The sequence below is a fragment of the Accipiter gentilis genome, chromosome 7, assembly GCF_929443795.1.
Source record: "Accipiter gentilis chromosome 7, bAccGen1.1, whole genome shotgun sequence".
In the NCBI taxonomy this organism is placed as follows: Eukaryota; Metazoa; Chordata; class Aves; order Accipitriformes; family Accipitridae; genus Astur; species Astur gentilis.
The window spans coordinates 9,118,238-9,132,510 of record NC_064886.1 but is presented as its reverse complement, the minus strand read 5'-3'; the positions used below and the strand labels follow the sequence as shown (position 1 = coordinate 9,132,510).

Sequence of the window (14,273 nt, the reverse complement as noted above, 5' to 3'; positions counted from 1 at the left end):
CGGGCCGACCCCCGCGCTCCCGCCCCGAGCACGCGCCGCGCCCCGCCAATCGGCGCCGCGCCCGGCGCGCCGGAGCCAATGGGAGCGGAGCGTTGCGGGAGAGCCCCGCCCCTCCCCGCCGCTCCGTTCCCCGCCCCGCCCCGCCCCGCCCCGCCCCGCGCGGAGCCTGCCCTGCCCGCGGCCGCGGAGCCGAGCGGCGGCGGCACCGGGGCGGGCCGAGCGTAGCGCTCCCGAACGGCGGGCTCGGGGCGTCCCCGGCCGCATCCCCAGCAACCCCCGCCGTGTCACTAAGCGCGTTTGCATTGCTAGCCCCGGCTCCATCGCCAGCCTCGGCTCCGTCGCCAGCTCCAGTTGCACTGCTGCCCCGGTTGCTTTGCCAACCCCGCTTGCGTCGCCGTCCCCAGCCGTGTCACCAACCCTGGCTGCATCGCCAGTCCCAGTTGCGTTGTCATCCTGGCTGCTTTGCCAGCCCCAGTTGCATCGCCAAGGTGGTTGCATCGCCGGGCCAGCTGCATCCCTGGTCCCGGCTGCATCAGTAGTCCCGGCTGCGTCACCAGCCCCAGTGGCATCGCCGGGCCTGGTTGTCTCACCGATCCTGGTTGTGTCACCAGCCCCAATCAACATCGTCACCCTTGTCGTGTCACCAACCCCAATCGTGTTGCCAGCCCCGGTTGCAGCCCCAGCCCCAGCTGCATCACCAACCCCAGCTGCGTCGCCGGGCATGTGGCTTTTCCCAAAGCCCCGGCTGCTGGGGTGCTGCGGGGCAGTGAGCACCTCCATTTTTGGTTACGGCTGGCTTTACTAACCTGCTGTGCAAGGACAAGGCAGGCTCAGCACTGAGAAGCAAAGTGTGTTTATTATTTTGTACATCTGCCGATTTCGAGTCGGTCTTGCCCCAGGAGCCTAGTGTGCTGCCTGCATGCTGGCGGCTGGCAGAGGTGCTCTTGCAAGTCATACCTGCCGTGCCACCCTCGTGCCACCCCCGCGACCGCCCCGGTAAATCAGAGCCTGCACTCGTTATGCGACTTGCTCTGTCCCAAGTGAGCAAAGGCTACGGCACCCTGGGCTCCACAGCCTCTAAAGTGCCTAAACGCGGCTTGCTAGCGACAAGGGCTTGTGCGTACACCGTAATTCGCAAGTGTGATGTTAATGAGCTGACAGCGTGGTTAATTATCCACCCGCTAGTGGGAAGTGACAAGCCTCTGAAGTATAATTAATCGCCATTCCCAAAAGAAAAACCAATCAGTGTGGAAGTGGGTGCCAGCCCATCTACCTGAGCTGTTGGTCTTGCTCCTTTTCCTTCCAAACTCAGCTCCGAGTCCTTTGCTCCCCTGCATGGCAGCTTGCGGTGGCCACCAGCATGGAGGGAAGCTGGCCCTCATTTCTTTCAGTTCTTTTTGGGCTCCTTAAGGACTGTGTGCCCAGGTAGAATCTTCCCCCCCTTCCCTGCCCCTGGGCTGGATCTCTCCTGCCCTGGCTCCCCCTGTTCCTGTGGGCTCCCCAGCAGGATTTCATTGATGGAACTGAGCGTCAGGTTACTGAAGACCATGTTAAGGTGGTCGACGCCTCGCAGCTCCTGGACGTGCACCTTCTGCTTTTGCTGGTCACGCCATCGCTTGCACAACTCCAAACTGCGTGTGTTGACAGTGTCATCCCCGTCACCATAAATCATGTCCACAGGGTCCTCGTAAGGGAAATGCTCGTCATATATGTAAGTCTCCACAGTGGGGTAGCCTGTGCCATAGAGGCAATACGTGTCCACCCCAGGAGGGGGTAAGCCCTTCAGCAAATCCTTCATGTCCTCCCACATGTACCAGCCGTCTTCCAAGTTGACATCGGTGAAGAAGCGTTGGTAGTCCCGGTAGGTGTAATTGTAGGACGGCGTGGAGATGAAAACGTGGGTCTCGGGCCACGCCAGGCTCGTTGGGAACATCCAGGGGCTGGTGGTGGTCATGCGCTGCTCTTCACGCAGCTTGATGTTGGACATGAGTGGGATGCCCTGATTGTCACCTGTGGGACACACAGGGGCTTATCAGAAACAGCACCAAGATGTACCCTCGCAAACGGTGCCCCTTGGGCAGCTGTGCTGGGATCAGCCCGTCCACCTGTGACTCACAGCTGTCTCCTGGCTGGGGTATGGTTCCACCTCAGATCTTCCCCTGCTTAGCCCTGTGCTGCCCATGACCGTACGTCCTCTTCTCACCCCTCTGGCTGCAGATATCCAGAGCAACCTTCCAAACTCCCCTCTCTGGCATCACATCTCTAGCTGCTAGGCGGGGCTGAGTGTAGATAAATCTGGACGTGTGATGGCCCTGACCAACCCAGGCCCAGATTTTCCCTGCAACCCCGGCACCTCCATGCCTGCCTGCAGGGACAGGAGTGAGCCGAGTCCGTTGAAGGTGCTGATAGTGGGTGGCCAATCTATATGTCTCCTGCAAGCCTTGGCATTTGTGGTTTGTCTGGAGTCCTAAGACCACGCAATGATCTCAGATTACCTTAAAAATGTCTCTGGCCCTTGTGGCAACAGAGAAAAATATGAGGAGGTGACTTAAGGGTGATGCAAGGGGCCAGATGCTAAAATCTTCAAGCACATGATTTTTAATTCCATGCATTTTTGGAGGCTCAGCTTGTGACTTGTAGTTATTCTGGGCTGTCAGCATTAGGCAAGTGATTGTGGCTTTCTGGGCTGCAAAGAGACTAAAGAGGAACTTGGTGAAGGGAGATTAAAGCCTGAAGACAGCAAAGCTTATGGGGGATGGGCTTCGAGATGTGGGGAGATCCAAGCAAGTGGTGCAGGAGAACGTGAGTGTCCCTTGGGTGGCCTCCCTGTCCTCTGCTGCAGAAGAGATGTATGGTTTGCAGCAAAGGTCCAGCAACCTCACTGTCCTGCATGGATGGAGGCGGTGCAGATGTCAGGGGAGGCAATGAGAAGGGGGTGAGCGTGCCCTGGGTGGCTTCTCCGGCCCCAAGATTTGTGGATGGGTGTTTTGGCTTTCCAGGAGCAGCCCTAGCCCAGGAGTTGATGCTATGCATGGTGCAGGCTGTGCTGCAGGCTGTCTGCCGAGAGCTGGTGCGGAGGAAGGGGGGTGGCCAGGCTGCAGGTGGACCCTTCTGACAACAGTCTTCCATACACACAAACCCAGCAACCCCAATCATGGAAACCAGAGCAAGCTCCAGAGCATGCCCTGGGCCACTCTCCTGCTGCCGGGTCTGTGGCAGGAACCTCCATGGTGCTTTCTGCACCACAGGATGCAGCAGGATGCAGAGGCATCAGCACCAGCGTATGAGTGCTGCCTCCACAGACACCTCGGCCGTCTGTCCCCCACCTCTTCCACCACCATGTCCTTTCCCTGCCCACCCACCCCCCCGCTTCCATTTCTGCAGGAGGGAAAGAAAGCAAAGAGGTGGCTGCACACAAGGAGTCACCCACCGGATGCCAGGACACGCAGGGGCTTGACAGACCCTCCCCAGGGGGCACCCAGGGAGATGAAACCCCCAATGTACTGATCTTTCCAGGCTTGCGTCTGCTGTAGCAGGAAGTAGAGGACGTTCAGGTTGCCCATGCTGTGCGCGATGAGGAAGATGCGTCGCTGGTACTCGTCGTGCATCTCCTCAATCAGGGCCTTCAGGTTCTGGAAGTATTCGGGCTGTTCCTCTGTGGACAAAAGGGGCGCCAGCTCTTGGCCACCTCACTCATGGCCAAGGGCTGACCCGACCAGAGAGAGGTGTGGGTGCAGAGGCCACAAGTGCCACCACGCATTCACACGAGTGCACTGTGAATGGCCAAGCACCCACCATCATGAGCAGTCATCCCTGTCCAGGGGTTCCTCCACACCAGCCAGCTCACCCAGCCCGTGCGAGCCATCCTGCTTCCCCCCCTGCATGGGTGGCCTGGCCACAAACCCCAGACTTACGGGGCCCGACCCTCCAGTCGTAGGGGGCTGCCCGAACTGTCTGGTCCCTCACGTAGCCGTTATTCACCAGGTTCTGCACCAGGGTGTGCAGGTAACCTATGGGCAGAGAGAACAGGTGGGAATTAGGTCTGTGGTCTTCTCCTGTCAACCTTTTCCTGCCCTGGTCCTGGTCACAATGTTCTCTGGTAAGCCCTGTAGCTTGGTAGCTCCAGCCAGAGGTAGTGGCTCCATGCATCCCATGCGCACTGGGGTCCAGGGTGGGGTGGTCCCTGCCTCCTGCCTGTGCTCAAAGGGAGTGTGTCCCCGAGTCCAATGTCCCTCACTCCCAGGTCACCTGGGCTCTCTGCAGAACCAGTCCCTACTTGAGACACGGGGACACCTTTCCACTTGCAGGGAGCACGTGGCTTCCCCAGACATCCCACGCCTCTCCTCCTCTCACCTGCCAGCTTGCTCTGATCCAGGTATTCCACGGAGTAGGTCTTGCCGAAGCCAGGCACGCGGATGTGCACTCCCGGAGCATTGGACATTTTCCGAGAGGTTCGGTTGTACACCACCCTGCGGGGACAGGACAGAAAGTAGCAGAAGAGCCGTGTCCCCCATGGGGGACACGGGGCTAGGGTGGAGATCACTGGCTGGCAGCTTGGACCTGGGCAGCTGTTTCCAAGTCTGGTGTGGATGGGGAGGTGGACCGGTGCCAAGCCAGCGTCCACACCAATCGGCCGGCAGCTTGGGGCAGGAGGCTCTGATAGAGTGGGCTGTAGCAGCCCCCTCACCCTGTGGCCCCAGGCAGGGTGGCAGCATCTCCAGTGGGTGCTGAGGATGGTCTGGCTGGGCACGAGCACATGGCAGGGATGTGGGAAAGGGATGGGCGCTTGGAGCGGGAACCAGTCAGATGTGTTCCCAAACAGTCCTGTGGTGCTCCTGTGGTTTTCCATGTGTGCCAGGTCGTGGCTGGGGGGGGGGAGGAGAGGGGAGGGAGATCCCTGGTAGGTCATTTACCTGGGGAGTTCCCGAGGTGGGGGTGAGCGGTACCTGGTGTTATCGATCCAGCAGTCAACTCCCACTGGCAGGAAGGTATTGAGGTTGAGCCAGATGGTGAAATAGTCCTCCGTTTTGCGGTAGCACATCCAGTTGACCACATCTGGCTTGTCTAGCTTCGCTTCCAGCTGATTTCCAAGACACCCAGGCACTGGAGGTACCACAGAGGGAGAGCATAGCCATCTACAGACCCCATCCTGCTGACTCACAGCTTCCCCCAGCCCCCCAAGCAGGGATCCCCCGGGGCTGTCTGGCTGGGGACACCTGGGGACCTGCTGGAGCAGCATCCCTGGAGAACAGCCTGCTCTGCGCAGGAATGAGAGTTCTCGGAGCCGAGATGTGGGGTGAGCATGGAAGCAGTGCTAAAAACACATCCTCAGGGACCTCTTCAAGCTGTCTTTCCCATGGGGTGACCCCCAGAGCTGCCACCCTCGGCCCAAGCCTGCCAATCTCCACCAGCACGTAGCATCCCAGATTATTCCCCCCTGCCTCGCTGGGTTTCCATCCTCTTCTCCTTGCCGCCCAGCCTGGGGGAAGGAGTTGGTGCGGCTTGGGCCTGCCCAGCCCTACCGCACCTCTGGCACCTTGTCCTGGGGCAGTGGGACAGCTCGAGGATGCACAGAGTCCCCAAGGAGGTGAAAGTCATGCCAGTGCTGGTTCCCGAGGCCCACACACTGTTTTCCTGAACTTTAAACCCTACACACAAGCTGAGCAAGGTCTCTGAAATGGTTCTGCACTGAGCAGAACTGTACCTTGTGGGTGTTCAGTGCAAATAAACACAGTGTGGTTTTAAGCAAGTTCACAGTCTGACCTGAGCTCCCTCGATGGAGGGTGACCATCACTGGGGCATTTGGTCTGCCTCTGGGAGCTTCAGTGTGGTTCCCAGCAGGGATGGGACACCCATTCTGGTGCCACCCTGTGCCTGTGCTGGGGGCAGACACCATGGAGAGCTAGTGTGCAGAAGCCAAGAGCCGGCTCCTAATGCCAAGTGCTGACCCCGAGGGCAAGGACAAGAGGTGAAGGGTCTGCAGGGGGCAGTGGTTGTGAGCTGCTGTGGGACGCGAGCGCTGGGTGACAAACCCCACGGCCCCAGCAGGTCTGAGGACAGGCCCGAGACGCACGGCTGGAGGTAGTGTGGACCTTCAATGCTGCTGCAGGCACTGTCTGCTATGTGGCTCGCTACATGTCCCACGTACGGCCCTTCCCCCAAGGAAGGGAGCTGCTTTGAGCTGCTTTGTAGCCTAAAGTCCCTATGGACACCTGCCCTGTGCTTCTCTGGGGCCCAGACCTGAGCTCTCCTGCGGCTGCAGGACCCCAAAAGCGCAGCAGGGTGGGAGCCACGCTGCCTGGTGCAGGGGCTGAAGGATGCAGGTGAGGAGCATCTTTGACCTGAGAAAGATGTGCCCCATTTCCCCTGGTCCCCACCAGCCTCAGGTGTCCCTGCATCCCAGGGTCCATGGGCATAAGTATTTCGGAGAACCGCAGTGCTGTCCCTGTCACGGGGTGTGAGGGCAGCCTGGCCTGGAGATGCTCTACACCCATCTCACCCACCAGAGCCCTGGCACCTGCAGCGCAGCAGGGGCAGGGCCAAGGGGTGCAGGGGCATGGTTGCAGCCTCCGAAAGCCCTGTCCCATGCAAGAGGGGAAGGAGATGTAGCAGTTGCCTCCCTCAATCTGCTTCATAGCTCCCTCACCTCCGTAGCATCTCCCCAGTCATACAGGGAGGGTCTAATCCTGCATTCAGAGCACCTGGTTGGGGATCAGGCCATCCAGTGGACGCTGGCATAGGAGAGCCCAGGCAGGGAGCAGGCAGAGAGGACCTCCTAGGCCAGTGAGAAAAGCAACACCACAAGCTGCTCTGATGGGTCCCGAGGGTGCCCAGCCAACACCCCCGCCCCCGGCATGCAGCCCTGAGCTCTGCCTCCCCTTCCAGAGGACATTAGATAATTATTAAGGGAGTTCCTGTGGGGGCAGAGGGGTTATCGGCGGTCCCAAGGGCACTGGGGGTTTCTAGGACGCCTGATCCAGGGGGATGGGCTATGCCGAGCGGCACGTGGGGCAGCTGGACCCGGCCGGGCACGGGACAGGGGCCGAGGCTGGTACCGGGGGCACGGGGAGATGCTCCAACCACCACAGCTCATCCTGAGAAGAGGCACCTGGTGATGGCCACCCGGGTTTCCTGGCCACCAGCATGGCCAAGCAGGACCAGCTGCAGGACACCGAGGCTCCAGACACCATCCCCTGCTCTCTGATGCCTCTGTGAAGGGAGTTTGTGGGGTCAGCCCTCAGCATTGCAGCAGGGATGTTCTGCTTTTTCTCTTCTCTTTTTAAAGGGGAAACTTGGCTTGATTCAGGAAAAAGGAGAAAAACCCCAACTCTGCTCAGCAGAGGTTTCATGGCAAAACCCTAGCTCGAGTCCCCAGTGATGGCACAGAGGTCAAAGGAAGGCAGAGCTGTGCAGGATGGAGGTACCAGCTGGTGGCTGCTGCTCCCACCTCCACCTCCCCAAGGTGATGCCCCAAACTCTCCTTGCACCTCCCTGAGCACCTCTGCCAAAGGCTCACTCTCCTCCGCGACATCCCCCAGGCAGGCTGGACGTTGGGTGGGATGCGAGATAGATGCCCTTCTGCAGCAGCAGATGAATTAACCATTGCCAGGGAGCGGCAGAAGACACGGGATGGGGTGGATGTTGGGGGAGCAAGGGGTGGTAGATGCTGGCCCACAGCACCGGCGGCAGCAGATGTGGGAAGTGGCAGATGAAGATGTGCTGCAGCCCCCATGCCTCCGCTGGCAGAGCCCCCCCTGAACCGAGCAAGCCCTAAAACAGCCTCTGGGCCAGCTGTGAGATTTTAGAGCCCCCTTTGCTTTCTGGGGTACCCAATCTGCACCCCCAGCTCTTGGGCAGCTGCGGCTGGGCACGGCCAGCCCTGCATCCCTAGCTCGGCGGATGGGAGGGAACCTGGAAGCCATGTGTCACCCGCCCCCCCCTTGGTGGCTCCAGCTCCAGATTGCAAAGGGCCACTGCAGCCAAGAGCCACCAAGCTGGCACCCCAACATCACCGCCAGCTCTGGGGGGCTGTGCGGCACCCGGGGTGCCCACCCATACCCTGCATGGTGCCTGTGCTGGCATGACCTTACCGAGTACCACGGGCGGCGTGCTGTTGGTCGGGGGAGCTTCTGGGGTGGTGGTGGGTGGAAAGAGGACGTTGAAGAGCCAGAACTGAGACGTGGGCTGTAGGAACAGCGACAGCGTCAGCAATGCAACCCTGGCGCCGCTGGTCCCCATGGCAAGCTCGGCTGGGATCCTCCGGACGTCTCCAAGCAAAACAGCCTTTTATATTTTTTACGCAGGTCCAGCCAAGAGGCACCCGGGCTGCAGGGGAGGGGAGAGCTGCAAGGGGCTGGCCGTGATGGGGAGGAGGGACGGGGAGGGCCAAAGGACTGGCCTTACGGACCTGCCATGCCCTGCCAAGGCAGGCCAGCGGTGCCCAGGGGCTCTCCATGCCCCAAAAGCCCTGCCCAGGGGTGCCAGCAGAGGGGGCATGTAAATTTAGCAGCTTCCCGGTGCCTCAGCGTCCCTCCGCTGCATGCTGGGGTTGTGGCCGCCACACACTTCCCCCTGCATGGTGCTCCTGCGGTAACCCCACAGGGCTGCCCGGGGCTGCCTGGGGCTGTCTGGGGCTGCCCAGGGCTGCCCACTCCCTGCATGGCTGAATACAGCACGTCCCATTCCTCCTGCCCTTGGTGGTGGGGGGCTGGTGCTGCTGACTTGGCCAGGCAGACCCCCAAACCTCTGGGAGAATACATGGAGGCTGGGACAGCCAAGGACACATCTGGGCAGCACCTCATGCCACACGGCAGCAGCACATCCCCCAGTGCCACCCTGGGCACTGCAGCTGCCCCATGACCCCCTGCCCAGGCTGCTCCAAGCAGTATCCCCTCTGCAGGTGCTCGGCCCCAGGGGGATGCAGCATCCCCCCCCAGCATCCCCCGGGCAGGTGCTTGACCCTGGGACCCTGGGTCCCTGTGGGTGCCCCCTTGGCACCAGCCACAGCCTGGGGGGAGCCCCTTCAGCCCCCATCCTGCATGGGCAGGGCTCCAGGTAGCCCTGCCTACACCAGGGACTGGGAGGCACCCAGGGGAAGGCAGGGTGACCCAGGCTGGCAGCGCATGGAGGGGCACGGGATGGAAGGGGCTAGGGTGCAGGGGGGCGAAGAAGAGGTGAATGGTGCTGAGCCATGGCGGTGGAGCAGAACCCAACTGCTCATGGGCTTGCTCCAGCCTTCCCAGTGTGCTCCAGACTTCCCAGTTTGCTCCGATGGGGCAAAGGGCCAGTGCGCAGCAGTGCTGAGCAGAGGATGCTGTGGGGGGACTTCGAGCTCACCTGGAGCGTGGCCTTGTGATCTTCCGGGTGCAAATCCTTCCCACCCAGCATCTTCTCTGGATCTGAGCTCTGGGGCATAAAGCTGCTGCCTCCCACCTCCTCTCACTCTGTGGGGAAGGGAGAAAGGCACGCAGCCTGTCCAGGGACGCTTTCCCTCCAGCTTGGCCAGGGCAGGAACAAAGAAGCTCCAGCAAAGCGGGTTGGCTTCAGAAAAGCCATACTCTCCCGCTGAAGGGAAGATGTCTTCATCCCGAGGAAGAGCGAGGTGGGTAGTGTCTGCGTGGGGGTGGAGGGCACTGGTGGGTGGGCTGGGCTGGCAGGCTGGGTTCCCCGCGGGGCGGAACCGGGAGGGATGGCAAGAGAAAAGGGAGGGTGGCCTTCGGGAGCCCCTCCGAGGGCACGGCGTCTTCGCAAACCACCACCACCACCACCGCCACCCCGCCGCCGCCTCCCCGGCGCCTTCGGCCCGGCCTTCGCCAGCACCGGGCCGTTGGCAAAAGCCTTGCTGTGACTCGGATTCGAACCGAGGTTGCTGCGGCCACAACGCAGAGTACTGACCACTATACGATCACAGCCGCCGAGCGGGGGGCCCCGCGCCGCCGCTCCTCTCCTCCGGCCGCATCCCCCCGGCCTGCCTCGGGGAGCGGTGGGGAGGCGGCGGAGGTCTTTCTTGCGGCCGCCCCCGCGGCACCCCGCTCGCCCTCCCCGCGGGCGCGCCCCTACGGCCCCGGCCCCGGCCCCGCGTCGGGATCGGCGCCCCGGGGCGAGGCCGGCCCGGGCCGCGGCCCGAAGCCGGGTGCTGAGCCCGGCGGGCGCGGGCGGCCCCCCCGGGGCGCCGCGGGGGGGCGGGGGAGGACGAGGTCGAAGCGGGGCGCCGCGGGGGTGGGGACGAGGTCGAAGCGGGGCGCCGCGGGGGGGGGACGAGGTCGAAGCGAGCCCCCGCGTTGTCCCGCCGGCGCCGCAGGGAAGTGGGGTCCCGGGTGCCCGTCGCGGACGTGCCCCGAGGGCGCGGGCAGGAGCCTGGATAGCTCAGTTGGGAGAGCATCAGACTTTTAATCTGAGGGTCCAGGGTTCAAGCCCCTGTTCAGGCGAAGGCGTTATCCTTTAGGAGCCCGCGAGCAGCACCTCTTCCTGCAGCCGGGATTGGACAATCCCTCCTGGGACAGCTGAGATGGGGGTGAAGCAAGTAGATCTGTGTCCCCTGCTCCCTTCCTCACTCAAGGCTGTTCAGGTGCCCAAACCAAGCAGGTTCCCCAAAGGTTGGGTTCCTGCTGGCACCTGCTTTTTTTTTCTACATGAAGATGATGAAGGGGCTGGAGCATCTCTCTTAGGAGGGAAGCCAGCCTCTTCTCAGTGGTGCCCAGCGTCAGGACCAGAGGCAATGGGCACAAACTGGAGCACAGGAGGCTCCATCTGAACATCAGGAAACGCTTTTTCACTGTGTGGGTGACCGAGCCTTTGCACAGGTTGCCCAGGGAAGTTGTGGAGTTTCCGTCCTTGGAGGTATTCAAAAGCTGACTGGACATGGTCCGGGGCAACCAGCTCTGGGTGGCCCTGCTCGAGCAGGGGGGTTGGACCAGATGACCTTCAGAGGTCCCTTCCAACCTCAACCATCCTGTGATTCTGTTGCTCGTCATCCCAAACCCACTCCAACCAAAGCAAAGCCCTGTGCCCTTTTAAGGGAAGATGGTTCATGTGAGAGCAAAGGCTGCAGTGATCTGTGGGGCCACCGCACTGCTTCAGCCAAGCCCTGAATTGCACTGAATAAGTGTATATACTCTTCAGGTTATTTTTGCAAAATAGAAATTCTTTTAACAGAAAATTGAGTAATTTTGGATGAAAAACATCCCCTTTGGGATTTTGACATTTTTCAACCTGAACATAGATCAGTTATTCAAGCACAGTACATTGTTCTTCAGATAAGGTCAATGGCCTTGTACCCAAAACTGACTTTCTGGAGGGGGGGGGGGTGGGGAAGGGGGGGTTGGGAGGGGTGGAGAAATATATTTCCTTGTGTTTCTGCTCCTCAGCTGTTTAGGAGTGGGACCGGTACTGCTGCTGCTAAAGGACAACTTCTCTAGATGGTTGTCTTCTCTTCCTTCTGTATTATCTTTAGAAGGGAAAATGCTTTTTGAGCTTTCTCTGAGTAAAGAAATACATGTTTTCAGTGAGAGAATAAATGAAGATTGGAGGACTGTGAAGTTGTGCTAGTGGCCTATAAAGTGCAACTCCTAAAGGTAAATGCATAATGAATTTTGCTCTCCATTTCTTCCTATGGATAAGGTATGAAAGAAAAATAATTTATTTTGTGCAATAAAAAAAGCCTCCCTCTCCCCTTCCCATGCACAAGCCCTGCGGACACCTGAACCAATCTGCCTGAGTGCTGGCAGCCCTCTGCTACTTTCAGTTACCCCCGCAATGGTGAATAAATTGAGACCCGCTGCTTGGGTAGTGTTTTCATCAGGTCAGCCCCGAGTGCGACCTGTGCAATACCTTATGCAGCTTGAAAACTGCTGTCCGGAGGGAGTTCTGCACAGCTGTCAGGAGAGGGCACCAAGACCAAGCAAACAGAGTGTCTTCACGGTCTGAAGGCTCCCGAGGAGGAAAGGCAAGAGTTTAAAAGGCTTCCTCAACCTGAAGCACCTCCTGGTGCACCCCAGAGATCTCTATCTGCCTCTCGGTGCCCTTGAGACCTCTGGTTCCCAACCCACAGTGTGTCAGGGTCATCCCCCAGCACTGGATGGGTTTTGCCTCTGCTGTGAAAGCATCCCCAGAGGTGCTGCAGCCAAAATCCTGTTCTCCAGGAGCTGGGAGTGCTGGCAGCGGGGCTTTCATCAGGTTGATCTTCCTTCTTCTTCAGGTGGTCGTTGTGGCAGATCCTTCCTACCCTGGAGGGCAGGAGCAGGGACCTGAGCCCTGGGGCAGCAAGTTGCTCCCTCCCACCTCCTCTCACTCTGCAGGGTGCCTACAGCATCTTCTGGCCCTCTTTTTCCAAAACTGGGAGGAAGGGTGAGGGAAAGGTGGAAAGCTGGGTGATTTCTTCGGAATTCTCAAGCTTTGCGTGGAAAATGGAGAAGCTGGAGTGCTTTCCCAGAAGCGTCACTGAAGCCCCACTGGTGAGACCCCACGCAGTGCCTACAGGTCAGGAAATCATTGGAGGCGTGAGTCCGGTCACCCTTCGGAGCAGAGAGCCCATCAGAGCTTGTGGCTCTCTCGGAGGGCATGACATCTTTGCAAACAAACCTCCTTGCAAATGCCTCCCTTGTATCTCCAACCCAGCCTTTTCGTGCACCAGGCGATTGGCAAAAGTGTTGCTGTGACTCGGATTCGAACCGAGGTTGCTGCGGCCACAACGCAGAGTACTGACCACTATACGATCACAGCAGAACAAGTCCTGCCACACGCCAGGTCCATGGGGAGGAGAGCGCCTGCACCGTCCCCTACCCTGGCACGGGGCACCTAGCACAGCCTGGCAAACAAACCCCCACTATTTTATTCAGGCAGCTGCGAGCGGACCTAGATGCTGCTGCTTGAAGCCTCAGCAGTCTGGAACAGGGCTGTAAATTGTGCAAAACCCTGGCAATGCTGGGATGGCATGCAGGGACTGCGGCTGCTGTAAAGGACAGCACTGTCAAGGGGATATCATGCCGTGGGGGCATCATGCTACAATACAGCAAATTTAGAGCTATAGTAGTTTCAGCTAAGTCTGAGTTATACAAGAGGTGCATAATTAAGTAATTTTATGGCACTGTAAATGCATGATACAAGAAGTTTGTGGCAATTCAGTTTAAAATATGGCAAATGGCATGAGGAGCTCCATGGGAAGCTGACTGATGCTGTGGGAAGGACCTGGGCCGGGAGGTCCAGGTAACCCAGGATATCCCCAGGGCACCTCATCCAACATCCCTGCGGTCCCACTGCCATCTCCCTGCCTGGCTGTGGTCCCTACAGAGAAATCGTTCCCTGGCAGCATTGCTCAGGGAAGCCCAGGGCAGGCAGCATGGTTGCACTGAGCCTCCTGGCTGGGCTCAGCCTTGTGGGGCTCCTTGGTTTGGGGTCTCATCCTCCAAGCTCGTGTCTCCAGCATTTGTGCTGACACTGAGGTCTGCCTCTGAACCCTCGGTTTTCACCCCAAACCACCCCTCCAACTGCTTCTGTGACACTTTTAATCCTCCCCCCGTTCTATTTTTGCCCTTTGATAGCCCAGTTTATGGGGTGTGTTGGTCAGTGCTGCCTACCCTTTCCACATCTAGGCTTTTTGCTCCTGCCTGGTTTGGAAAGGAAACCTAATTTTCTGTCCTTTTAGCATCTTTATGACTGGGCATGCACCACAGAGGTGTGACTGGGTGGTATGAGATGGCCCAGGGTTGAAATTGGCCAAGAGAGATGGATCCAATGCCAGTCTGATCCCCTCTTCCTTTGCTCCTCACTGGGGCTTTCTCCTCCCTTGGAGAAGAAATGGCCTCACCTCTGGTGAGGATGGGAGGGCCAGGACTTTGTTCTCCCAGAGCCATCCTGTCCCTAATTTTCTCTCCCTGCTGATGCTTGCAGGCCCCCGAAACACCCCAAATGCCCAAACAGGGACATCAAAATGATCCTATGTGCCCTGTGTTGGGGCTATCCTGTGTACCTCCTACTCGGCCAAGGTGGGAGGGATGGTTGAGGGTCCCATGTTCTTCATCCCTATGTTAAAACAAAATCTTTGTATTCATTATTCATGAAAGAAACACCTCTACATCTCTCCCAATTTTACACCTTTGAGAAAGTGCTTTGGTGACTCCAGAACTGCTTTTGCTGGTTTTGGCCCCAGCACAGGTTGGGCTCAGTGATAGTGGAGAGGGAAGGACTTGGTGAGGGCAAGAGCTCCCTGCTCCATGTCCTGGGCAGCCCACGGACCCCTGGGTACCATCCCACCACCTTCCATAGGAGGTACCATC

General features: G+C 59.3%; 1 protein-coding gene and 3 non-coding genes across 4 annotated transcripts; 1 reads left to right on the top strand and 3 right to left on the bottom strand.

Annotated features, from left to right (window-relative positions):
• Nucleotides 1–837: 837 nt before the first annotated feature.
• On the bottom strand, nt 838–8,341 carry LCAT (lecithin-cholesterol acyltransferase). The gene is made up of 6 exons (XM_049806267.1): nt 8,091–8,341; nt 4,947–5,103; nt 4,354–4,469; nt 3,915–4,010; nt 3,431–3,655; nt 838–2,010 (listed from the first exon to the last, which is right to left on the bottom strand). Exons 1-6 carry the CDS (start codon nt 8,236–8,238, stop codon nt 1,388–1,390), a joined length of 1,365 nt encoding a protein of 454 aa, XP_049662224.1. The 5' UTR covers nt 8,239–8,341; the 3' UTR covers nt 838–1,387.
• A 1,498-nt stretch (nt 8,342–9,839) lies between these two features.
• Nucleotides 9,840–9,911, bottom strand: TRNAH-GUG (transfer RNA histidin (anticodon GUG)). Its single transcript has one exon. It is a non-coding gene; the product is annotated as a tRNA-His (tRNA).
• Nucleotides 9,912–10,354: 443 nt separating this feature from the next.
• Nucleotides 10,355–10,427, top strand: TRNAK-UUU (transfer RNA lysine (anticodon UUU)). Its single transcript has one exon. It is a non-coding gene; the product is annotated as a tRNA-Lys (tRNA).
• Nucleotides 10,428–12,648: 2,221 nt separating this feature from the next.
• TRNAH-GUG (transfer RNA histidin (anticodon GUG)) lies at nt 12,649–12,720 on the bottom strand. Its single transcript has one exon. It is a non-coding gene; the product is annotated as a tRNA-His (tRNA).
• Nucleotides 12,721–14,273: the final 1,553 nt, after the last annotated feature.

Excerpts from the sequence above, each read along its gene's own strand:
- LCAT (XM_049806267.1), bottom strand. The coding sequence starts at position 8,238 with ATGGGGACCAGCGGCGCCAGGGTTGCATTGCTGACGCTGTCGCTGTTC. Across the intron at positions 4,470-4,946 it reads TGCTGGATCGATAACACCAG|GGTGGTGTACAACCGAACCT; the intron begins GTACCGCTCACC and ends CTGTCCCCGCAG. Across the intron at positions 3,656-3,914 it reads CGACTGGAGGGTCGGGCCCC|AGGAACAGCCCGAATACTTC; the intron begins GTAAGTCTGGGG and ends TTTTGTCCACAG.